Below are 25,740 nucleotides of genomic sequence, written 5' to 3' on the forward strand. Positions count from 1 at the left end.
GTTTCATAGCTGTCAACGCTTTTGCAACACTGCTCAGGCGCAAATGTCAAAATTGGTGTTCCTGAAAACTATGATGGCATTTTCCCATGGTATCTAGCTAAGGTAAGACCCCACAGTTTACTTGAAGTTTTCTAAATACAAACAAAAACATCAGTTTAAAAAACTAAAATGAAAATTAATCCCCAAAATTATCCCATGAAAATAAAATATGTATGAATGGCATTAAAAAGCACAAAGCATTATAATAAAAGTTGCCAGTGTTGTAAGACAAAATATAAATTTCAGTCATGTCCCGTTGTCCTGTTAACAATTTCATCATTGCATAATGAAAGACCAACATTTCTCAACTGAAAGAAAATGAATGTGAGTCAAAATAGCATCTGCCTCTTTTTATTTCTACCCTTTTTTTCTGTGCTCAAGGTTGAAGATGCACAAACTTGCTGGCGTCTTCAGTCTTCTATAATTGGCATGTTCACAGTGCTTTTCTGCCATCTGACCCATTCTCTGCGTTTAGTCCAGCTGGGTGGCAGGTGGGGGGGGGGGGTTTATTCTTACGTGCCACTCAGACGTCCTCTGGGTTGCGCAGCATCATGAGTGTATGGCTCACTGATTGGCTTTACAGTGATGTCTATACATCCTGCGTAATCATATATCCAGTCTATTTTTGCCAGATTGTCATTAACATGACATGCTCAATGCTTTAAAAAAAAACCCTGCTTTGTGTTCAAAATGGATTGGACATAATAATTGCTTCAGATCTGCTCAAGGTAAAAAACCTTTTCATGCAGCTCCATTTGTCACAGAGTGGCCCACACGCCTGTTCGCTTATTTAAACATCTTCCATGATTCATTTAGCAAACCTTACTCTAAAACATGGTTGGTGTCATTCTTTACAAATCACAAAGGGGGCTTTGAATAAACACTTTCAGGGCTGATTTATTTTTGCTTTAACCTTCCATCTGTTTTCCATTCTTGCTTTGTCATGGTCAGGGTTGCACGAGGCAGGAACATGTCCAAGAAAAGAGGCAGAGCAGATCCTGCACAGGTCACCCGTCCCTCTCAAGATTAACCAGGATAGAGACACACACTTTGGATATTTGGAATCACCTCCAACATTTCTACGGCCCCTTGCAAAAATATTCATATCTGTTGATCTTTTTAATGTTTTGTCACATTCCCAGCACAAATATTTTTCTACTTTATTGGGATTTTATATTATAGTCCAAGATAATGTGGCATTCAGAATGTGAGAATATAAACTGAGTATTAGTTTTGAACACAACGGCTTTTTTTCTATTTTCATAAACATTTTGTCAATAAAAGGCATGCCAAGAATATGTATACCCTTCTCAATAATCAATGAAAAAATTTGAATGGCGTTACAGTAATCACACCCATCTAATAATTGCTTACCAGCCTTTTGAATGTTTCCACTGGTCTTTTGGCAATTTATCTTTGGTGATAAACTCCAAGTCTTTGGGGTTGGAAATCCTCCTTGCTATCACCCTATAATTTAGCAACCTACACAGATTTTCTACCAGATTCAAGTTGGGAATTTGTTTGGGCCCTTTTAAAATGTTAGCATTACATGCATTACATATAAAAAGGGTATGAATCCCTTTTGGCTTCGCTGTACATGCAAAATGCGTTGTATTTCACCACTGTAAAACATGGTGGTGCCAGCCTTATGTTGTGGGGATGCTTTTGGACAGGGAAGCTTGTATGCAATATGGTAAAGGCTGCAAAACACCAAAGACTGTAGTGGATGTTCACATTCCAGCAGGGTAACAACCCTAAACAAATAGCCAGAGCTACAATGGAACGGCTTAGATCAAAGAATATTCATGTATTAGAATGGTCCAGTCAAAGTCCATACCTGTGGTAACAATTGCTGTTTACATATGCTTGTTCTCTATCTGACTAAACCTAAACTGTTTTGCAAATAAATTGGACAAATATTTTCACGTCCAGATGTGCAAAGCTTGTAGAGACATACTCCAAAAGAAGTTGCTGTTATTGCAGTGAGAGGTGGTTCTGTAATCTACTGACTGAGGGGCAAATTGCAGACGCACACCACACTTTTAGATTTGTATTTGTTAAGATGCTGGACTCCAATTATCCTTCTTTCCTTTTTACAAATCTGCACTGTTTGTGTTGGCCTGTCACATAAAATCCAATAAAATACACTGAGGTTTGTGAATGTAATGCAACAAAATGTGAAAAAGGTCAAGATGTATATTTGTGTATATAGCATTGAAAGGCACTGTACTTGTACAAAAATCTAAAATAAAGGATCATTGGGGACTCATTGTTAAACATGCTCTAAGGAGTTAATACTTTTAAAACAGGTTTTGGACAAAAACTGTGCATTCAGTTCTAATAAGCCGTTCTATAGTTGTTACCAATGAAATGGAAAAATAAAATCTGAGGGGCAGGTTCTTGTGACAAATGAAATGCGGATTATAATTTTATGGTTTGGCATGATGTCTTTAAAGAGATAGCATTTAAATTAGTGATGCAATGGTTCAAGTCTTTGAATTCTTTATATTGTGAATTTCTGTTAACTGCATAGTAATAATTTCATGATATCTGTTTTGGTTTTGTGTCTGGGCTGTCTTGCTTGGTGTTATGCCTCTAATTTAGTAGCACCAAAAACTAATATTTCAATTTTGTTTTTTTGTTTTTTTGTACAGCTTCACAACCTGCCGAGTAATTACACTGACCTGGTGTTAACTGGAGATGATGAGGGGATATTTGGAGTAGACGCTCAGTTTCTTTATGCGATAAAACCGCTGGACAGAGAGAAACAGCCATCGTACTCTTTACAGGTTGCAGACTGTCATGTTTAAGATTCAAGATATAAAAAATTTATTTGTTTCACACATCAATATTAAATTACATTCATCCTATGTTTGGTGTTGCATAAAGATTTTATCAATCTCTGATTTGATTGTGAGTAACTGTGAGTCATGCTAAAACAAAGCACACTGAGCTCAGGGTTATGATATCTGTACTGCAGGTGTCCTTCAAGCCATCAGGCGTCATTCAGAACATCAGATCGTTGACTCATCGACAGAGCTTTACTGTGGAAGTGTGTGTCATTGACAAGAATGACAATGTGCCCACCTTCATAGAGGAGAGCATGAGAGGCAGTGTGCAGCTTGGGCTTCTCAAAGGTACAAGAACGTTAAGGTCTTCCATGGCCATCGATTATCATCCACTGGGCATTTCTTTGTCCTAATATGTCAAATATGATGAAAATAATATCCCAACCATGGCTTCTTTTCATTTTTATGTATTTTTTCAGGGTATTTTTTCAGCTAAGATGCACAAGAACAATAAAATACCAATATAAAAATGTTTACTTTTATATAATGTTAATATTTTTCTGTAAATTAAATATGTTACTTAAGGAATTCTTGTAATCATAAGCCTTAAAAAGGTTGCACAGTTGATTGAAAATGATTTTTCAATCCCCACTTTAAATATGTATATGTACATGCTCCATTTTGTATTAATACCACTGTATTTAAAATGAAATACATACAGTGCCCAGTGGAACGATGCCTGTTTTCCATCTGTTGTTTTAATTGTCCTTTAACTTTATTGTGTCTGCATCTTCTGTGTCTATTAGGGATCCCATTCATGCAAGTGGAGGCTCACGATCGCGATGACCGAAACACAGCTCATGCTGAGCTGCGGTTCAGCCTGATGGAGCAAACGCCCAGGATTCCCTCCAGTCAAATGTTCTTCATTGACTCCACTACTGGAGAGGTTTCCCTCACTGAGGAAGGTCAGTTGATGCACTTATGTAACATAACTTCACTAATAATGAGTAAAACATTATTATAATAATACTACTAATAATTATTATAACATATCAAAAGTCAGAATGCTAGGAAATAAAGTAGCAAAACCTCTGTCACAAAAATTTTAATGTGCCACATGTCCGCAAAAAGGTCTGCAGTATGTATATTCATCAGTTGGGTATCCTTATATCAAATACCTGGATTTCTAGCCATCTAAAAGCTTGGAAAGGACTTGTAGATAAAGGAGGTGTGAAACATATTTTCACAACACCTTTAATATCCCTTCAGATTGCTACTGCAGCCACCTTGTTGCTGTAAATGCCTATGTGATCACTCTATTTCAGCAAACAGAGTACATGTAGTACGTTTATTTTGCTCTGGCACTAATTGTTTTTTCTTTGGCTCCATGTTTAACACAGACGATTGATGTCACATATTTGGTTAAATCTTCTTGTTATAGCATTTCTTGAGTTATCAAGGAAATCTGATTGTGTACATCATTGCTATGAAAAACCTCCATTGTTTCATGCAAGGTATTTTACATAAGCAGCGGGGCCTGGTGACTCTCTTAGGTTTTTGCTGAAGCAAGTACTTTGCAAAATTAAACTCAAAAGTGGGCTTTCTCTATGACAGATTACTTGCCCTCTAACAAAGTAATCTCAGCACACTATTAGCGATGCATGGGGCGTTTTTGTGTAAATAAAACAGATTCTGAAAAATCCCCAGTGGAAGCCTACTAAAAGATACGTGACATTAGGTTTTAGTATAAGCTGCAAACTAGAATAACTGTCAGGGAATGGTGGTGATTTGCCAGACCAAAGTGCAAACAGAAGTGTGGGAGCCGCATGGTGAGTAGAAGTATTTCATTACAGAACTGTTAAACTTACAAAGGAGTAAAAAGGACACAGAGCATAGACAAGGAGACGGGAATGGAACAGGCAGGCAAGCAGTAGCATCCAGTGGAAAGCAATAAAAAACAGAGAGTTTAAATACAGAGGCAAGGAGGAGAAATGAGCAATGAACTAGAAGAGCTAATGAGATAAAATGCGAAGCAGCTGGTGGCAGGGAGAATGCATAACAACTGAGGGAGGGAGGCTAATAAACACAGATGAGCAGGAACACAGAAACACTGGAAGGAATCTAACAGAACTCAAAATGTACAGGAATATAAGTAAACAATGGGATGAACCAAAATAGCAGCTGAAGAACATAAACAGCGAAGTGCCGAGAAAGAGACAAGAAGAAAACTCAAAAGTCAACACCTAACACAGGCAAATCATGACAATAAGATAATTATTAAAAAAATTAAGGCTACTTTTTGTATGCAAACAGGTGCATTTCACAGTGAATTATTGTGTGCTCATTTCTATTTCTGTTACTCTGGTGTTTCCCCTCGTTACAGTTTGACAGGAGCTGGGTGACATTCGCCCATACTGGTCCCTTTCAGCCCACACAGCTGCTGATTTCCTAGTGGCAAGGAGCATTAAATTGCCTCCTTGATTTTTCTACTTCATCTTCAAAGTAGCTGAAACCTGTTATGATTGCCTCTGCAGTGAGCTTTTTAAGCTATTTTGCTTCCATTTATGCATTTGACAAAAACAGCATATATGTGCTTTAAATAAGCGTGGATATTTAGAATTTAGCAGCCAATGTGTGATGTCGTGTTTATCTGAAGGAGCCTGTGGTCAGTGACAGGTTTACTGGGTTTTTATGTAATGTATGTTTTGTGTTTCCATGTGTTAATTTATTATTTGAGTCAGATTTTCAATAAGAAGATTTATTTTCATCACTGAGGCTTATTTAATATTCTTTGGTAAAATGTGACACAATATACTGTTGTATATAATGTAAGTGCTGAGAATAAGTTGAAAGCTCTTCCTAAAATAAATTTCTATTTTTTTTTATTTCCACTGTGACCCCTGTGACCCCCTCAGGAGCCTCTACTCTAGACCCAGAGATGTGTGGCCGTTATAAACTCTCGGTGATGGTCAAAGACATGGCTGGCAGGACTAATGCTTTCTTCACCACTGGCATTGTTACTGTTGAGGTTACTGGAAACGCATGGGCTTCACCGGACCCTGTCCGACTTCAGGAGAATCTTCCAGGCCCTTATCCCATACCCATTTCACAGGTGAGACAGCAAAACCTGAAGCAAGGTAATTCAAATTGCTGAACAGGAAAATAGTGCAACACAGGTTAATCAAGAAAAACATGAAAACAGAAATAGAGAAATGTAAGCCTTAGATAAAAAAAACAGTGAACTCTGTCTTTTCTGCAATCTGGAGGAAATTATGCCACATACGCTCATCTAATGTTTTGGACGCACTTAGTGACATTAATGGACTTTGGTTATATGTGAAACCAATATAAAGCTGTGTGTCATCAGCATACATATAAAATGGATGGTATCATACTCCATAATGTGATTTAGAAGGAAGGAAATAAATACTGAATAAAAGTGGCCTGAGGATGGAGCTAAGAGGATACACACTTCTGATTTGTGTTTGCTTAGATTTATAAATGACACAAAGTAGTTCCACTCGGTCAACTAAGGCTGGAGTTGACATGACAATCCACCTTTGCAGTCTTTCATTGTGATTGGCAGTGTCAAACACAGCATTGAGATCCTGCAAAAACATGAAAGATGTCTTTGATGCATCACTGTTCAGAGACTTGTCACTTAAAACTTTTACCAGTACAGTCACAGTGCAAGGTTGGGTTGAATATCTGACTGGAACCAGAAGCAAATCAAAGGAAGATGATGATTTATTTTGCTTGTTTCATTCTCCTACCAAGTCTTGAAAGCCTGTGATCTATTGCAGTATTGTATTATAATCAAAGGAACATGATCAATAGATGAAATGGAGTGAAAAGGTATCCCTTTACTGGTTTCTTTTTTAGTATCTCTCAAAACCTGCTAAGTGATCAAAAACTAAATTATTCATGCTATGTGAATGCAATGAATCCTTTTCTGCCCCCTCCTGGCTGAGTCACTTTAACTTCTATAATCCCTCACACACTTGCATGCTAACACAAAGAGTGTTATTGTAATCCTACTGTAGAACAGTGTAAAAACTTTAATATTTAATGTGTTTTATGAAACAAAAGCACTTATGGTCTGAATCATAGTGAAGAATGTATGCATATTTTTACTTAAGGACTCAACTATTTTATTTGCATCAGCAAAGATAATCTGCAACTATTTATTTGCGCTGGTTTTCCTGTTATAGTTCTAGGTGAGGGTACTCCTTATCCTATTCTATTTTACCTGAAGGCATATTTTATCCCATTAACAAAATAAATTAAATAAGAAAATAAATTTATCAGAAATAAGGAAAGATAGCCCATTGTCTGATGTTCTAGAAACAAAAGAACCTTCTTGAGGAAGTTGCAACAAAACAATTGCGATATTATTTTGAAATATAGGGAGATTCTTAGATTATAATTTAGAAATTTGCTGTTTAGATAAAATATTCAGATTTTTATTTTTCCCTTTATGCACTTGGTTAACTAATATATTTTATATTTCTGTAAAAAGATCATATTTTTTTTCTAGGGAATAAAATTATTCCGAAAGTGGAACATAGATTCTATGTAACATGTTTCGCTATGCGTGAGTCTTGGTATGATTTTTTTTTTTTCCTCGTTCCAGTGTTACTCATGTTAGCTCTGTATCTATAAATAACACAAACACCCTCAGAGGTGTTATAAGACATGGACTAAAAAATATTGGTTGGAGGTCATAATCATTCCTTTCATATATTCTAGTATGGCTCCATAGTAGGAAATTATCATTTCTCCATTAAGTACTAAGAAAAGGGACAAAAGAAACGAAAGAACAGATTCGTACTCCACTGAAATGCATTGTGCCATTTCTGGACAGTCTATGTGGCGAAAAGGTAGATGACACCCCTCCCCCTCCTTTTGTTTCTCTTCCACATCCCCCACACTCACCCTCGGCTTCTCTTTCTCTCCTACTCTAACATCCTCCTCCACCCACAGAAAATGTGTGATTGCACAAGTGGAGGCACATTTGATCATTATTGTAGTGCTGTCAAATGTTCCTTCAGATTTACAATAAAGAATCAAATCAATTTTGGTTATTTTTTGTTTGTTTGTTTCTGTCATGTAGAGTTGATACCTTAAATCAATTTATTTTTTATTATTATTTAATGTTCTTAATATTTATGGGTGACTGAGTAAAAACGGCTCTGGTTGGAAACACCTAAATGAAATAAATATTTCCTTAACCTTTTCATTTAAAGTCCTATGATCAGACTGTGTTAACTAAGTGAAAATTTAATCATGACTGATGAACTTTAAAAAAAAAATGGATCCAGGATTCCAGCCCCCTCATTGTGAATCTAAATCAGAGAAAAGCAGATTAGGCTGACATGACGCTTATCGGGGAAAGCCTCATTTCGCCTACATAGAGTGATCGTCCTGCAGCGCTCAGTGGGTGTTGGGACTAACTACTGTTATGACACATATAGAGACAGTCCTGTTCAAGGCAACACACTATGCATTCCTACCACCCTCACTTTCTTTTATAAATGGAGCAGTTATGTCCACACATCCACTCAGCTGTGACAAATGTTGTCTTTTTGATGCTAATATTGTACGTGGTGTAAAAAGTGCTCCACTCAGTTTGTTGCATTTCATTCCTCTTGCTCTCCCTATAAAAGTTAGTTATAAGGATAGCTGCAATGATGATTCTTAACATTCCTATACAAGATCAATTTAAACCCAGACTGTCAATTAAAATTTTAAAATCTGACATGTATTATAAGTTCCTCTTCATCAATCAGCAAAACCACTTGAACTTACTGACAACAATCTGTTTAGGCTTAGGAGTGGGTAAGAGACCAAAATACATCTAAATTAATGACTCAAAGCTCCTAACTGCACAAACCTTTCTGTTTTAGCATCGGAACAAAATTTTGCAGATATGCAATTTTGGCCCACCCTCATCACAACACCTTTATTAATGTTCAGACATTTATATATTTGTATTTGAATTTGAATTTATGGATTTATTTGACAGGGATAATGGACAGCTCCAAATACACCAGAATTAACCAGTAGACTATTTTTCATCCGTTTTCGATGGACAGATGGAATATTTTTCTCACTAAAAACAAAACTAAAAGGGATTTTACAGGGAACAATGGAACGTTAAAATACACTTAACTATACAAATCCTGTCCAGAAATACAGTGATAATCATACAGTGAAATACATTATAAATAACGCTAATAATGCTAACTTTAAACTACAACTTCTAAGGCTTTTTCTAAGATCAGAATTAGGTTACCACAATATGTTATCCATTCACATTAAAAAGACACAAAACCTTTTTTTCTTATTGTCTAATAATTTCCTGTTTAAGGTCTAAGGTATTTCTATTTCCTAAATACCAGAGTAATGAGAATGTCTTCATACCTCTCTCCAAATTCAGAAGTTTACATTTCCTAAGATTGCCAGGCCCAAAACAATTTGGGAAGCCCAGACACTGCGTCCTTGTGTGATATTATGTCGAAAGAAATCATCCAAGACTTTAGGAAGAGATTTGGAGAAATTCACAAGTCTGGCTCATCCCAATGTACAATTTCTAGATACCTGAAAGTACCAAATTCATCTGTTCAAACAATTAAATGCAAGTATTAAAGCATGGGGAAGACCAGTCATCATACTGTTCAGGAAGTAGACACACCCCAGAGATGAACATGTAGTATGAGCAAAAGCAAAAGGCTTTGTGAAGATGCTGGCTAAGGTTGGTAAGAGAGAAAGAAACCATTATTACACAGCAACAACAACAAAAAAACAGATTACAGAATGTAAACACACTCAGGGACAAAACCTTAATTTTTGGAAGCATGCCCTGTGGTCTGATGAAACTAAAATGTGTTGGCCATAATGGCCATCATTACACATGAAGGAAACTATCTGATATGAAATACAGGGGTTACAGCATCATGTTTAATGGGTGTTGTGCTGTACGGGCACTGGCACACTTCACAAGATAAATGGCAGTATGGGGAAAGAACATCCTGAGGAAGTGTTAAAGAAACATCCTAAAACTTTAGGGAAGAAGTTAAAACGTGGGGAGAAATTGTTTCTTTTTTAATTTATAGACAATGACTACTGTTAAATGAGTTACAAAGTGGCTTAAGGAGAACACAGTCAGTGTTTTAAAGTGTACGAGCAAGGCAGGCAACCTAACTCAGTTTCACTGGTTCTGTCAGGAGAAATGGACCCAGATACACAGTTTAAAATGCAATTCTTCCAAATACTAAGAAATTGTATGTATATTTCTTATTTCTTATATGTATTTTTATACAGTGTGTCTGGTTTCAGCTGTATATAGAAGACAAATATATACAATGAGCAACAAGCATTGTCAGGTTTATTGCTTAAAATACCCCTTATGTCATTTTCTACTTTGGACTACATCAGTGAGTTCAGTTCAAGGCTTTTCAATAGTTTTCATATTTCCCTGGCCTAAGTATGATGGAACTAGAGGGAAACATGCACAATGGCAATAAATTGACACTACACTAGAACATTTTCACCCCAAAAAAACTCAATAAAAAGTAGAAAGCAAAAAACATTTGAGATTGAGAACTCAAATATCTTAAACATCCTGGCAGCAATTGTAGCATTTCCTTTAAACATTTGCCTGAACTTAATATCAGATATATTACCATTAAGGGAATAGGGCATGACATACATAATGTTTTCTGTAACATTCAGCTTGTTATATCAAATGAAATGTTTTTAATCCTATTTAATATCTGCTTTTCATATAAAACCTCACTGTAATTATTCCACAAGGTTAGTTAAAAACAACAGTCTGAAGTAGATTTTATTTGTATTAATTTTTGAAAGGTTGATCAGAAAATGCTTATATTATTCAATATTTTTGTAAAATGTTTATAAAGCTTTCTAATTCTGCTTGTCACTGATTGATTTTATTCACTGCTTTATCAGTATTATAATAAATCCGTATCTTTTTATCATCCCTCTTTAATCTACACGTATATTAGTTTTTCAAGACTTTAACAGTTAATTTTGAGAAGCCTATCCTTGTGTCCTTAACTGACTAATTAATTGCTAAATTGTTTTTGTTATGATTATTGAAGTTAGGCAAAGCTATGTATGCAATGTATGTACTTATTTCTTTTCCTCATCTCTGTGCCTGTGAGAAACTTCAGTTCAGAAGTACAAGCTGAATCTATAAAAGAAGAATGAATGCGCTCTGCAAACTCAAGTACAGACAAAAGCTAAACAGATGACCTCATCCCTGCTTGTCTATGTACCTTTAAATAGAGCAGTCAGTCAGGATTAATCTAATTTCTTCAAAATTCAGAGGTCTGGAAACACACAATAACACAGCCAGATGTGTGGACTGCACATGTATATAGGAAAGCTCTGACGTTGGGTGGCTTTCTCCATAACAGAGAGGGCGTTGGTGTCTGACAGTGAGCTGAGGAGATGCATATGCGGGTGTTCATCAGCTGTGCTGCGTCTGGGATCCTCTCCTTGTTGGGTGCTATTTTGATCACTTCTGGATTTATCTGTACAGCCCTGTAACAGCAAGCTGTAAAGCAGAGTGGAAAATCCCCTTTAGCCTGCCTTGTTAGTTTTGGTCGTGTTCTCTGTTCCTTGTCATTTTCAATGCCATTGGTCGGTCCTATGTCATTTAAACAAATGGCAACCTTAGTATATTTTATTACATAACCTTTGCTAATAAATGCCTCTGCTGCACCCCAACTATTACAATTAGGTTTATTAGTTTCATTCATTTTTTATAACAAACACCATTTATAGAGCTCTGTACTCATTAAAATATTGTTTGCATGCATCTGTTTGCTGAATCAGGTCAAATGGAGTGGAAGCCAGGCACAATACAGTCTGGATGGGGAGTTTCCAGAGATGCTCTTCACCATCAGCAGAGAAGGTGTCATCTATCTCAATGCGCCTCTGGACAGAGAGACACAAGACCAGGTCTGAAGTATATCTGCAAACTAAGCGTTTCCACTGCGACTGAATCTCGCTTTAAACCACATATGGATGCAGAAACAACATTATTCTTTAAAACAAAGTGTGGAAAAAGAAAAAATAGCAACCTTTTTAAATAATAGGAATTGTACCTTTGATTTTATACCTAATCTTTAACTGAAGTATTTGGATTTTAAAGCATAGTCCCTTTTACTCCATTTACTTAAGTGCTGCCCAACCTACATTTTTTTTTACTTTTGTAATGTTACCTGCAGCTTTCAGTCAATCAGTCCTGATACATGAAACTCCCACAAAACAGAGCACTGTGCAAGTTTCTACTTTTAATATGAGCTATTTGAGTTGAGGAAAGAATTGGCAACCTGAAGATTACAACAGAAAATCCCCTTAGCCACAAGGAGATTGCATTATGGCAATGATTTTACATGAACAGAATTTCAAATTGTGTTCGAAGGATCTTCATGTGTACTAGGATTACATATTAAAGTCCATTTGTTTGGAGTTTACTCTTCGGTTTTACATTTAAATTAAGCTCCTATGAGCTTTGAAAGGCTCGGTCAACAGTACATTCTGGCACAAATGCTCATGTGGACAAAGAACAGCACAAATGACTTGAGTGGCATCAGTGAATGTGAGCAATGTGAAGATAAATGATTCAAGAACAAAAAATGTTTTTGTCTGCTGCAAAGTCTCACCACCTTTTAGCCCTGTGGGTTTATCTCCTCATAGAAAAAAGGAAAAAGATTAAATTACCTCTACTCCTTTGTGTGGCGTTACACTCAGACAATGTTTTGGATTAAATGAAGAAAAGGGATTGTTCAGTCCTATAAACGTTTTTTGTAACTTACTACAAGTACAAACTAATGACTACTCCATAAATTAGAGATAGCAACATTATTATTCAATGCTGGAAACTGTACATGTAGTATACAGTCCCATCATGTTCTGGTTAAACTGGACAGATTAAACTTTAAACCTTTTTTTTAACCAGTACAAATGATCTTTTACTAATTAAAAACCATCAAACCCATCTGACTGTGTTGACTGAGGTCACTAGTTGCTCACCTTAAACAGTATGTAATCAAGCAATATGTTTCTGCTCTCCCCTCCAGTTTCACATCAGCATTGTAGTTGAGCGTCCGGACGGCAGACAGATTGCCAAGCCTGTGGAGTTAAGGGTGATGGTGGGTGATGCCAACGATAACAGACCCACATTTCCTCAGGCTCAGTACCACACTGTGGTCAAGGAACTGGCTGCTCGGGGTAACTGACAACCATAAACATGCTACCTATCTACCCTGCTGATGTTTCATAGACACAAAGTTAGTAAAACCTTGTCAATAAATTGACAATCCTCAGTAATAAATTGTAATAAAGTAGAAATCTATTGGAATAATTTTAAATAATGACCTTTTGCTGTTTCAAAGGCTCAGAACTGGTGAAAAATAGCTGAAAATGAGGTGAACTATTTCAAAAGTAATTAATTAGTACACCTTTATGATTATAAAACTAGGAATTTATTCAAAATAATCCACAAAATTCTTTGAAGACAAATAACAAGGCTTGCATAGCAACAGGAAATACAGTAAATATGATATATTGGCCCTCCAGTGGCACACTGCCGGAGAACACAGGATGTAGATTCATTTAAGAACAAGTTTAACCTTTGTTTTTAATTAACAGGACAGGATCATTTAAGTGCAATATTTTTAAGATAGACTGAGGCGTAAGCCTTATCCTAATGTTAGATTACTTTTGGAAAGTGGATATCGTCTACAATATAACAAAAATGGACAAATAAAACGGACAAATTTCAGTTCAGAATTCAAAAGCTGCAATAGCAATAATCTCAGGCAGCAACAAAACTTGATCAATTATTGTGAGCAGACAAGGTTGGGGCCCACGTTTGATTAGCCATGGGTTTTTAGGCAATCATGGCCAGTCTATTCTATTTAGTTTATTGCGTGCTACCTTAAAGGATAATTGCATTGCTGTTTTTCAATTGTTTTTATACAGTTTTACCCTTTTTCCCCTTCAGATTGAAATGTTTTAGTTTTGTTAGCTAAACACCAATTATTATGGGCAGAAAGCACCAAACAGGTGTTGTCAAATAACAAAGTTGACTTTAATTCACTTAAAATTAGCTTCAGGTCAATAATTTCAACACTTGATCAGTACACTCCTGCTTCTATTGCATGAAAAGAAAAACAAGAAGAAAAACATGATCCACACAACAACAGAGGTCTCTGGCAACAATGTTGCTTTCAGGAGGAAATTTATTGCTGTCCCAGTTGGTCCTCTGCTTTACTGTATCAGATTACATTTGATTAATTAATAAATGAACACTTTTCTGGACAGAATAAAGTAGCCTAGCTATCAGTGGCTCGATGCATCTGATAACTACTAAGGGCAATTTAGTCTCGTCTTAATTTCACATGCTTATTTTGGGACAGATATCCAAATAGAATTCAGTCATGCAAACGCCACACAAAAAGGCTCCTTCTGAGATTTGAACCCAGGACCAACAACCGTGTCACCAAGCCACTTGGAAGGAAGAAATTCTTGTTTTACTAAACAACTAAAATGTTCAAAACAGACCTGAAATTTTAGATCACTGTCAAAACCTTATTTTTCAAACTCCTATAGATTTAAACACATAGGAGATGCTATACAGAGTAAAAAATTTAATTGCCCTTCCTTTCAAACAAAATATCAATATCAATTTTAGCATTAGAAATGTTCCAGCTTTGTTGGATTATAGGGTTACATTTTTAAAGCAACATGCTGAATTAGAATAATTATGTGCCATGATGGATCTCTACGTGAAATGTTCAACAGCAGTAGGGAGAAAATATATCAGTGAAGTGCTGTTATGGTGTTAAAAGCACCATGAGTTCCAGGTAGCTTTTATGAAAGGGTTGTGGGATTTTTGCCAAGATGCTGTGAAATCACCCTTACTCTTCTCAAGTGATCCTAAAAAGCACCCAGTATGTCGTGACGTGTGAGGTCCCGGCATGAAAGCCTTTTTGTTGGTGCTTTTAGAACGATTTGATTCTGGGAAAAGAATTAGACAGGACAATCTGTTAATCTAAATGGAATCACTGAGTGAGTTATAAATGAGAAGGTTATTGTTATACCCTCGTTCCATTACTCTCATGTAGCGGAGTCTGCACCCTATTATAGAAAATGAAACATTGTCAGACTGTGTTCATTAATCTTTAGATTTTGCATTAACTTTCTGTGTAAATATTAAGATCATTACAAACTTAGGAAAATGGTCTAGTATTTAGAAAATTCTAAAAGTTAGAAGTTCTGATGCATCAGGATCGACATATATTGTTCCTTTTTCATATATTTCTCCAGGGACGGAAATCCTGACAGTGCAGGCAGCTGACAATGATGATCCTAAAACAGACAACGTGCGGATCTTCTACCGTTTGGTCGGACAAATTCCAGAGAGTCCTCGTGCCCTTTTCAGAGTGGACCGGGACTCAGGTGTCATTTCTGTCCAGGCAGACAGTATGGAGGGTACAGCACCTCAATACACCCTGACCATCACTGCTGAGGATGCCAAAGGTAAATATAAAGGATGGACTTTCCTTAAAAAGCTTTAAAAAGTCATATAAAAGATCCTTGAAGTACCCATCTGAATACGTACTGATTACATACTGGTCTGTTTTATTTTGACGAAACTCTTTAAGAATATATGTTTAGAATCTCTGTCATTCACCTTTACCTTACACACAAATAAAAATAAAAATGAAAACAAAACCTAAAATAGGTTCTAGGACTATTGCATTCTAGAAGATGCAATAGTCAAACTGAAGCAAAATAGTCATGCGTGTGTATAATTGTAAAGAGCTGTTTAGATGGTCACATCATAAGGAGAGCATAGCTGCCAACTGAGCTTTAAATGTTTTAGATGTGAGAGCAGTGACCAAAAGATTGATAAAAAAGCCATTGCTCCAAGCAATATAAAAGGAAAAATATGTCACATACAGATTATATAAACTGTATCAGCTGTCACCTCAGTAGCTTTGTTGATAAATTGGGGTTAAGCGGATGGATAGATGTAGCCTCTGGGTAGTAGATGATGTGATCTTCATGACTCATGGACTCAGGATGTGATGGAAGCAAGATGAGGTACTCACTGTTCTTTCAGCATATTTTATTTGTGTAAATGGCTGACCCTGAGTCACTAACAGGAGCTGTGATCGTGTCCCTTGCAGGTCTAAACAGTTCCTGCACCGTGGTTGTCACTGTGCAGGACGAAAACAACAACCCGCCAGTCTTCTCCCAGCATGAGGTATTGCAGTACAAACTGAACACACACACACACACACACTCTTACACCTTGATTAAGACATTCCCGTTCTGTACTGCAACTTCTAAAGGCTTCATGAACAGGAACCTAGGGTGAACATCATCATAACTAACTGGCTGCAGGATTGTGAACTGTGAAAACGTTCTGAATGTCACAGATCTAATTTTCCTGGTAGACAACAAGATTTAGTCCTCCTTAGGCTTATAGTTTTTTGATCTCTATGTACACAATGTTTTCAGAGTTTATTCTGGTCAACATTTATGCTGAGACCTGTTTCCACGTTTCCACTAAACCCTCTTAGTGAACAATAATGTTTATTAATAATTACATTTAATACATTTAATGGCATATCAATCCAGAGCAATATGTATTTATCATTGAAGTCCGAGATCCAGCAGTAGTTTCCCTCTTTTTTGTTCTTTTTGCTGCTTAGAAACAAAAATATTTTGCAACAGAAAATCTGTGCATGTTATGTTGTGTGCTCTGTTATGTGGCCCGTGGGGACTGAAAAACTATGCTTGTTGGGAATTGTGTGGGAGAGTTGTCACATTGTGGTAATGGGAGAGTTGTTCTATGTCAGACTATAGTGACATTGAATGACTACAAGTTGTATGAACAGTGAATTAACTGGTTTTTAAACAAAGGTGAACTGACTGCAAATTTGCAATGTAATGCAATTCAATTCAGAAAAATGACATAGTACCAATTTACAACTTCTGTAATCTCATGGCATTGTACAAGACAACCAGGTCCAATTCACTTCCAATTAGATACAATCTATTTGAATTCAGTATTGGCTAATGTAAATTCAATTCATTTCAAAATAATCTACAAGTATAGTCAAATTTATATCCATACATTCCCATTCAATCCTAACAAAATCCAACAAGATACAGTCAAATTCGGTTAATGATTTATTATCAGTTTGTTAACAGTTATGTGTCTATGGAAGCCCAGCCAATTGCATCGTGTCACTGACTTTGCAGTGTCCCGCATCCTGAGCAAGCATGTTGTGAGAGTGGAGAGGAAAGACTCCCTTTTAACAGAACCTTCAACAGAACAAGACTCAGGGTGTTTGGTGATCTGGTGCAACTGGCTGTGAAGAATAAGAGGACAGGAAGATCACAGAAAAATTGGTCTTGGACTTTTTTATGGGAATGAAAAACAAACACTTTGGGGAAATAATGGCATCAGAAACTCGATCAATGGTCTGGTCTAGAAAGGCAATACAGCTAAACACAAAATCAGTTAATGGGGCAATGACTGGAAATTGTCAGGATCTGCCATTTTGGGTTTTGTGTTTGTTTAGTTTCTCAGTTAGTGTTTCTGTGCTTGTTTACTGTTAGGTTATTTGTTCTTGTTGCATTCTTCTAGTTTATTAGTTCCCCTTTTCCCTGTGGCCTAAGACCAATTTTTTTTTTGTTATTTACCCAGTAGCTTGTTCCCCTTAAGATTAGTTGTTCTTTCCCAGCCTAGCTCTTTAGGATAGTTCTTCATGTCCCTGCTTTGTCTAGTTAGTGTTTCTTCTGGATTTAGTTTTGTGTTTTATGTTAGGGTTTTTATTTATATAGGTTTCCTTAGGTCTGTTTTTCATTAGTTTAGCTTTACTCCATGTCCCTGTTTAGTTCTTCCTAGAATTACTATTTATGTTAGTTTATGTTTAGGTTTATTTTCCCTAGAGTTGTCTCTAGTTTAGTTTAGTTCTCCCTTCCAGTCTTTGCATTCTCTAGCTCCTGTTTCCATAGTAACATATTCCTTCAGTTCCCTGCAGCCTGGTCCACACCTGTTTCATGTTTCCTCTGATTGCCTGCCTCCCTGTCTCATTGGTCCATACTCCACTTCCCTCAACTTATAAGCTCTCTAGTTTTCATTGTTCCCCGCTGGTTCCTTATGTTATCAACCCTTGCTATCTTCCAGAGTTTCTCCTTGTGGTTTGTTTTCTGTTTTGCCTCCTGAACTTGTGCTTTTGGATAACCTGCCTGTACTCTGCCTGCCTGCCTTCTGTAAGTCCACCTTCAGTTTAATTATTAAACTTCATCTACTCACCATGCGGCCTCCTCGCCATGTTCTGCATCCCGGTCCTGCCTCCAAACCCACAACACTGACAGAAATAATGCATAAATGTAAAGCAGCTGGAAAACAAAAAACAGCTGTGAGAGAACTGTATGAATCTAAAATCACAAATCAGTTCCTACTGGGTATGAGAATATAAACTTAGCACAACAAGTAAGGAAATCTGTTTTTGGTTTATTTCTTTTTTGTAACAATTCTTCTTGGCAGCAAATCTAAAACCATTGAAGAGCCTTTTTATCTTCCTTTCATAGGTGCCGCCTTTGTCAGATAAAAAACGTGTAGGTTGAGTTGCAGAGGTGCCAAATTTTCGCTACCAATGCCAAATAGATCATTCTGCTATTGACTCTTTTTTGGTGTTGTTTGTTGGATTGGATGATTGTTTAAAGGACATACTGACAAATTAACAATAAGGTCCCTTAACCAATAGATGATTCAGTATAGCGTTTGAGAAACGTACATAACCACAACAGTCTTGCATCTCCTCCTCAGGTTGGTCACCGGGTTGATCACACACTTTTTTTGGGACGGTTTTCCCTTCTTCAATCAGCATTTGGCACAAGTCACACCATCACACTGCCTCCACCGAAAGCTGTTTGGGTCTGGCAAAGTAAATTGGGCAAGTTTTTCATGGGTGCCAGCCTACTTACCTCTGCTGCTCAACCCACAAATGCATTATTCTTACAAATGGAGGTCAGATTAAGGGGAAATAAACAGGTTAGCAATGATATGAGTTGTTTTTGTCAAGCATGATTGTTACAGCAAAGACAGAACTGATCAAATATACATTTTCTTACTTTTTTATGCAAAGCAGCTTTGACTTAATAAAAGCATTTATTGTATACATCAGTCATCAATGTAGTTTGTGCCTCTGCCCTCTCAAATGCATGTCTTGTAAACACTGCTACTTTCAAGCTGTTAGAACAAATTAACTCTTGCTCCCATAATGGTTAGCACAGCCACACACACACACACACACACACACACACACACACACACACACACACACACACACACACACACAGAAGTGGAAAATGCTCTTGAGCAGGTCACGCCTGAAGAGAGCAGCTTTTTCCATGGCAATGTAAAAGCAGCGGTGCTGTGGTGTGGGGGTGGAAGGAGAGTGGTGACAGGACTGGGTTCAGCAATGCTGTGGATGGGGTAGCCAGATCACAGGCATGGCTGCTTCATTGGAGGACATCTGTGAGTGGCAGATTAAATGGCTGTCTAAACACATAGAGGCTGGGTGAATAAAGGTCACTTAGCACCAGGAAGGCAAGGAGGTGGAAAACATACTCTCACATACGGTTACATTTCATCACAGCAGAAAAGTGGCCAGTTGGTGACCTGCAATGTTTGCTTGCAAATACTAAAGAGCCATGAAAACAAATGTCTGTCTGGCAAACCTTTAGTCAAAAACTAAATAAAAGTATTGGCAATAGAAAATATTGTGTACATTTATTATGTCTTCTTTTTAACCTAAATAATTACTCTCCATATGTTGTACTCCACGCTAGCTCTGGCTCTAACATGAATGTTGCCAAAGGAAAGCCCCTCCTTTTGCACTGTTTTTTTTTTTTTCTTTAATGAAAACTAAGAATCTAGCATCTTTTAGTTAATGTTTAAGCAGCCTACATGTTGGAATTTCATGCTTGTCTCAATCTAAAGTTGTCTTCATGCATAAGCTTTCTTGACTGAATAAAGACTTAAAATCTCTAAAATCTCAAGCTGTGTTTTAAAGATTTCCCGTTTGGTGTAGAATAACCCAAGGAAAGTTTGAACAGGTTACATATTGTAGATTTTGAACTGATCAAAGGTTGTCCAGTTGCCTTAAAATTGTGAAATGGCCCTTTAATTTGGCTAATTTTCAAATAGGAATCCGGGTGCAGATACTTCAACATCATTAGCCGGCCACTGGCATACAGTGTTTTGTGGGTTTGGGGGGTTACTCAGTTCCCATTGTCTAGTCATGCTGAAAAGCAATAGAAAATGAATTAGAGAGATTGCTCTCTGACACAGCTGCATCCTGTGTAAAGAGCCATATTACCCAAATTTAAAAAAAAGAAAACGCTACTGCTTTATGCCACTGTCAAGTTGACATTTAAAAAACTTTGCATTAAATATTCTGAATTTCTCTACTGTTATTTAATTGCTCAATGTCATATGTTTTGTCTTATACAACCAAAATTTTACATACATTTGTCAATTGAGCAGTTTTAAAAACCAACCTTCTTTTCCTTTATGTCCCTTATCAGTATGGACCCTTTCACGTACCAGAGGATGCTCTTGTGGGCACCACGGTCACAGCTGTGTTGGCAAGAGATGGAGATGTTCGAGCTGGGGACAGTTGGCAAGTGGACTACCGTTTAGAGTCTGGAAATGAGGACGAGGTCTTCACATTGGTGACAGACAGGCAGACCAATGAAGTTTCTCTCGTTCTCTCAAAGGTGACTCACAATGCATACATTAGTCCTATAATTAACCTATAACACAATAGCTTTGTATTATCCTGTTTGAACAAAAGCTACATCTTAGAGGCCCAAAGATTAATGTCCAGGGCAATTCAGGTCATGGCAGCTTATATTGTTTTAGCACACTCAAAACCACTATAAGCCACTGGGCTAAAAATAGCAGTAACATATAGATCAAAGATAATTTTTAATTCCTGGAAATCAAAATTAAAAGATGTACATTCGAGAGATTTCAAGAAAATAACATAAACACAATATGGCAATACAACCATATAGTACAGTCTAATGTGTCTCATACAAAGGAAAAAACATTGTCCTGATATTAATGGAAAGGTTTAGGACAATAATCTCTGCTTTCCCCAGGGTGCCTCACCCTTTGCCTGACTCCCATAATCCAGCAGGGCATTTTAGGCACACTTGCTATAATAAGTCTGTGTCTGTGTGTGCTTTTGTGTGTTTGCTCTAATGGTCTGCTCTTTGTAAGTGGGCCATGCAACACACAGTCTATTATTTTCAACCTTACAGCTGGAGACTGAATTTGATTGAACTGTGTGTCGCACAAGTACAGCTGAGATAAAGCAGATGTATAAAAGCTAAAAATGGAGCTTGATGTACTATCAGAGATGAGCACAAAATTACAAAATGCTCTTCTTGCAGAGATGATGTCACTCTGTGTCTTTTTGAGTGTCTGTGTTTAAAGCTCACTGTGACCTTGTTAGATATCCCTTTAATTATGTATGTCACTCCAGGGGTTGCAGTTGTTTATTTAACTTAATGTGATTCCAGTTAAATCTCGCAGACTTTCAGAGTGAAGCTCCAGAGGATTACAATGCACAAAGATAAAGTGTAAGGCCAGCACCTGAAAGCGGACACGTTTTTATACTGTTTGCATAGAACAATCGTCATTTGACTTTGACACTGCACAGGATAAAACAGTTTTATATTAAAATACTGTAGACTGAAGAAAAATTAGAGGATTTTGTTCTCGGACTAAAAGCATCCATAAAACTAAAGTGTGCTTCAGATGTATAATACAGAAAATTCAAAACACTTTGTCTAATGTTTCAGAGTCCAGATTCCCATTGACATACAAATTCTCAACATGGAATCGAACACGTATTGAAGTTGCAGCAGATTTCCAAATGATGCGGTTGCATAGAGTCCATTTATCATCAAGTGTTGCTGTTTCTGATGAGGAAAACTAGTAGAGCAAGTTCAACATCTTTTCACAGACATACTGCTATTATGACCTATATTGACTGCAGCTTTGACATGATTCAGCACTCTCTGTAACTGTGACTGTTGCGATGGTTGTGCTATTACTGTCAGAATAAAAGCATTCTTGCCTTTTAATAGCCGATTACTGTTGCATGTAGTTGGTTTGTGTGTATGCAATGCTTTTGTACTCAACTTTCTGTAATTGTGATTTTTTTGTTGTGTGTTTCTACACGCATCACATAGACTTATGCAAAAAGAGCATCTTTGTGTATTACTGATCAGCCTTGTTAGCTTAGTAATGAGTGATAAGAAAATCATGGGCTGAGTGATTCTTTATTACAGAGAAGCAACTCAGTGATTGGTCATAGGAAATAAAAACAAACCAAAAAAGTCAACAGTATAAGGGAATCCAACCCAGTAACTAGGCTTATGATTTGAGGTTCTGCCATACATTTTGATATCCATAGAAACAAACCAAAATCCCTATGGGTTTGACAGTACATGATTATCTCAACTGATATTGGAGTTTGCTTGATAAAGTCAGACACGCCACATCTCCTGAAAAAAGCAAACGCTAATCTATAAATTCTGTCCAAAACATTTACGGGCACAGGTCGTTTGTCCTGTGTGTCTCTGTGATGGACTGGCGACCTGTCCAGGGTGCACTCTGACTCTTGTCCATTGACACCCGGAGATATGCATTAGCTACCCTGCGAACCTGCAAGGATAAGCAGGTATAGACAATGGATGGATGAATAGATCTTAAAAAGAGAAACTGTTGGAATCCAACATGAATGAAAACCAAGTCTGAAATACAACTGCCGTCCAGGATCCTCCGCTTAAAGATTTTTTCGGTTTTTGTCACACTTGTTGATTGTGCTTCTTTTCCACTGAAGTTTTCCACTTCATTAGCGAAACACGGATAATGTAGGAAGGATTATGGCTTTGAATATACTTTTATGGATTTTATTAAACTAAGATCAGCACTAAAAGTCACTAGATCAGATATAGAATAAATTAAGAAACAACAGATGTTTAAACTTGACCAAGGCCTTAACAGGAAAGCCGAGAGTGATGACTTCAAATTACTGGCTCACAAGGAACCTTGGAGCAAAACTGAATCTGTATCATCAAATTGATGTAATAATACAGTGTCTGACACTATATTCAAATGTCTGACAACAGCCTGCAGAAAGTCATGTACTTACCGTTACATGCTGAGTCTTTGGTTGCGTCACTTCAGTTCAACAACAGCTCTAATCTATTTCCCAAGATTTTTGCTTTACTACTCCAACGGAGGCACATTCAGCATAATGTGACCAGGATGATGTTACGCACTGCCAGTTTTTAACATCTTGTTTTATTGGAGGACAGGTAACATTTCAGATTATATATTAGGACAGTGTCTTTGAAGATTACATTTAAATAATTGAATAATTCCTTCATTTATTTTACTTTTTAACAGATGACAGGAATTCACATCACGCTGTAAATACTATAAATCCCCAGTAATTTTCTTCACAGCTCCACTATAAAAATAAGGTCTTTAAACAAATATAGCATGTCACAGTTATTATTTTTAGAAAGTCAGATAATGTTAATCCCAAAATGTGAAAACCTCAAATCCTCATTCTGTTGTACATGCTGTCTGGGTCTAGTTATACTAGTCTATGTACACATTTAAGGACAGGTATGCTTTTAAGCTTTATTTTTCCATTATATTCAAGCATTCCACTGAATATCCTTTAATTTCAACATCTATTTATGTTATTTGGGATGGCAGGGCGGGTTGCTGATAGGCAGTCACAGACATTCAGCATCATGGAAAATTTGTTATTAATGACAAGAAGAAACTATTGCTTTTTCCTGTGAGGATCCGGTATCTGGTTTATATTAAAATACAGCACTACTCAGCCAGAATTTCCAGATTTCTTGGAAATCAGATAAACAGAGTGGACATATGGGACTGTAATGTGTCCCTATGTTGCTGGAAGGGAAAACACAATGTTCTGTGCATTTAAATCAATCCACCAAAATTCAGCCCCATTTGAAAAGTGCTGAATTTCTATTAATTGTTTTGTCGATGAAGCTATTGAACAACTGAATTTTATGTTAGCCTTTACTATATCTACAAATTTCTGTTTCTTTAACAATATATTAGTTAATTTTGTTTATCCTGTTTTCTGCTGAGCTTTGTTCTACATATGACTAAACACCTGAATGCATGTGCTCACAGGTGTTAGACTTTGAACGTGAGAGTGAGTACATCCTGGTGCTCAGTGCCCAGAACCAAGTCCCTTTGCTCCGCGGTCGATACGGCCCTTTATCAACAGCAACAGTCTCCATTTATGTTGACGACGTTAACGAGGGTCCAGTCTTGTCTCAAAGCCATTATGAAGTGACCGTCAGAGAGGGGGAGGAACCAGGGCGCGTCATTGCAACTATCCGGGGCTACGACCCTGATTCCCACCCAATAAGGTAACTAATTAAAGTTGATGGATGCATGAATCATCATAAATCGAGTTTTACAGGACTAAATATGTTTTTTTAAGATATTCTCTTCAAGGAGACACCAAGAAATACTTCTCAATAGGGAAGTATTCAGGTGAACTGAAGACTGTGCAGGCACTTGACAGAGAGGAAAACAGCACATATACCATGGAGGTCATTGCAGTGGATGGACGTAAGATAACTGACAAGGATTTAATACCATACTGTTGGAGACAATGCCCTTCTTCTAGGTTGTTAATAGATGTTTATTTCCCTGTGTTTAAAACACATATGTGTTCATTTTAGGAAACTCTTCCTTATCTGCATCCACCCTGGTGACTGTCCATATCCTAGACGTGAATGACAACAGTCCAGTGCTGGTCGGAGACTATTCCTGGAAGTACCTGTGCACACCTCAGTGGGAGGACCAAGCTCTGGTGCTGGCTTCCAGGGACAGCGACGGTCCACAACACGGAGGGCGACTCAATTTCTCACTCCGGAGTGATGCAACAGTGCGACGCAACTGGAAGCTAACTCCCATTAATGGTGCAGACAGTGCAAAACCAGTTTAATCTGATCAGACCCTTATCATTCAGTATAAGCCCTTTGAATCCTGGATGAGAAGAGAAGAGAATAGAAGAGGGAGAATATGTTCTATGACTTAGTTAGGAAAAGCTATTTTAAGATACCTATTATTTGGCAGAAGGACTTTGCTAAGGTTAAGTGTTCTAATCAAATTTTTAAGTGGATGTTTTTCTCATTAGGTGAAGCATTAATTATGTTCAAGTAGGCCTACTGTGTTTTGTCATCTTGCAATGACATCATGCAATGTGACATTACTAATACATAGATTTTAAAATTGCTTCTGAGGCCAAAGCCAGTTCGCCACAGTGTGTTGATTGTTTGGGATGATATAATCAGAAAGAGATTGTTATGGATTCACATAGCCAGAGAAATGAAGTAATCTGGTCCTTAAAACTTTTAAAACACCATGTGCTTTTTCTCTCCCGATAGAATCTGGAGCCTTCAGTAGGAGCTAGAATGAAATCAACCCTCTTTACAGTTGTAAACTGTTAGTGCTCATTCAGTTACAAGTGTTACAGCCATGACGTCTGTCATTAAGTGATTCAAACCAAAACGCTTCCTTTTCGGTATTTTTTCTTCCTGTTTCTCTTTCACTCTCCTGTTCCTGTTGGTATTGATTGAGCCCAGCTGTAATTATATCTTCTGTGTAATTTCTTTGACGTCACTGCTGGTCTCCTGACAACTAATGGGGGGCTAAAAGAAGACTCTCCCAGAATGCTTTGCACCTGTTCACATGCAGTAATGTTCATCCCAA

The 25,740-nt window shown here is 37.2% G+C and overlaps 1 protein-coding gene across 1 annotated transcript in view; it reads left to right on the plus strand.

Annotated features, from left to right (window-relative positions):
* The window catches only part of cdh16 (cadherin 16, KSP-cadherin), a 32,730-nt gene that overhangs the window by 637 nt on the left and 6,353 nt on the right, over positions 1–25,740 (plus strand). The window contains exons 3-15 of the mRNA XM_047363306.1: positions 10–102; positions 2,694–2,828; positions 3,020–3,176; positions 3,635–3,793; positions 5,744–5,940; positions 11,691–11,816; positions 12,941–13,091; positions 15,192–15,404; positions 16,058–16,134; positions 20,478–20,669; positions 24,148–24,389; positions 24,464–24,594; positions 24,708–24,947. Of these exons, the coding sequence (XP_047219262.1) occupies positions 10–102; positions 2,694–2,828; positions 3,020–3,176; positions 3,635–3,793; positions 5,744–5,940; positions 11,691–11,816; positions 12,941–13,091; positions 15,192–15,404; positions 16,058–16,134; positions 20,478–20,669; positions 24,148–24,389; positions 24,464–24,594; positions 24,708–24,947 (2,113 nt within the window). The remainder of the gene's footprint in view (positions 1–9; positions 103–2,693; positions 2,829–3,019; positions 3,177–3,634; positions 3,794–5,743; positions 5,941–11,690; positions 11,817–12,940; positions 13,092–15,191; positions 15,405–16,057; positions 16,135–20,477; positions 20,670–24,147; positions 24,390–24,463; positions 24,595–24,707; positions 24,948–25,740) is intronic.

Source organism: Girardinichthys multiradiatus, chromosome 4 (assembly GCF_021462225.1).
Source record: "Girardinichthys multiradiatus isolate DD_20200921_A chromosome 4, DD_fGirMul_XY1, whole genome shotgun sequence".
NCBI lineage: Eukaryota > Metazoa > Chordata > Actinopteri > Cyprinodontiformes > Goodeidae > Girardinichthys > Girardinichthys multiradiatus.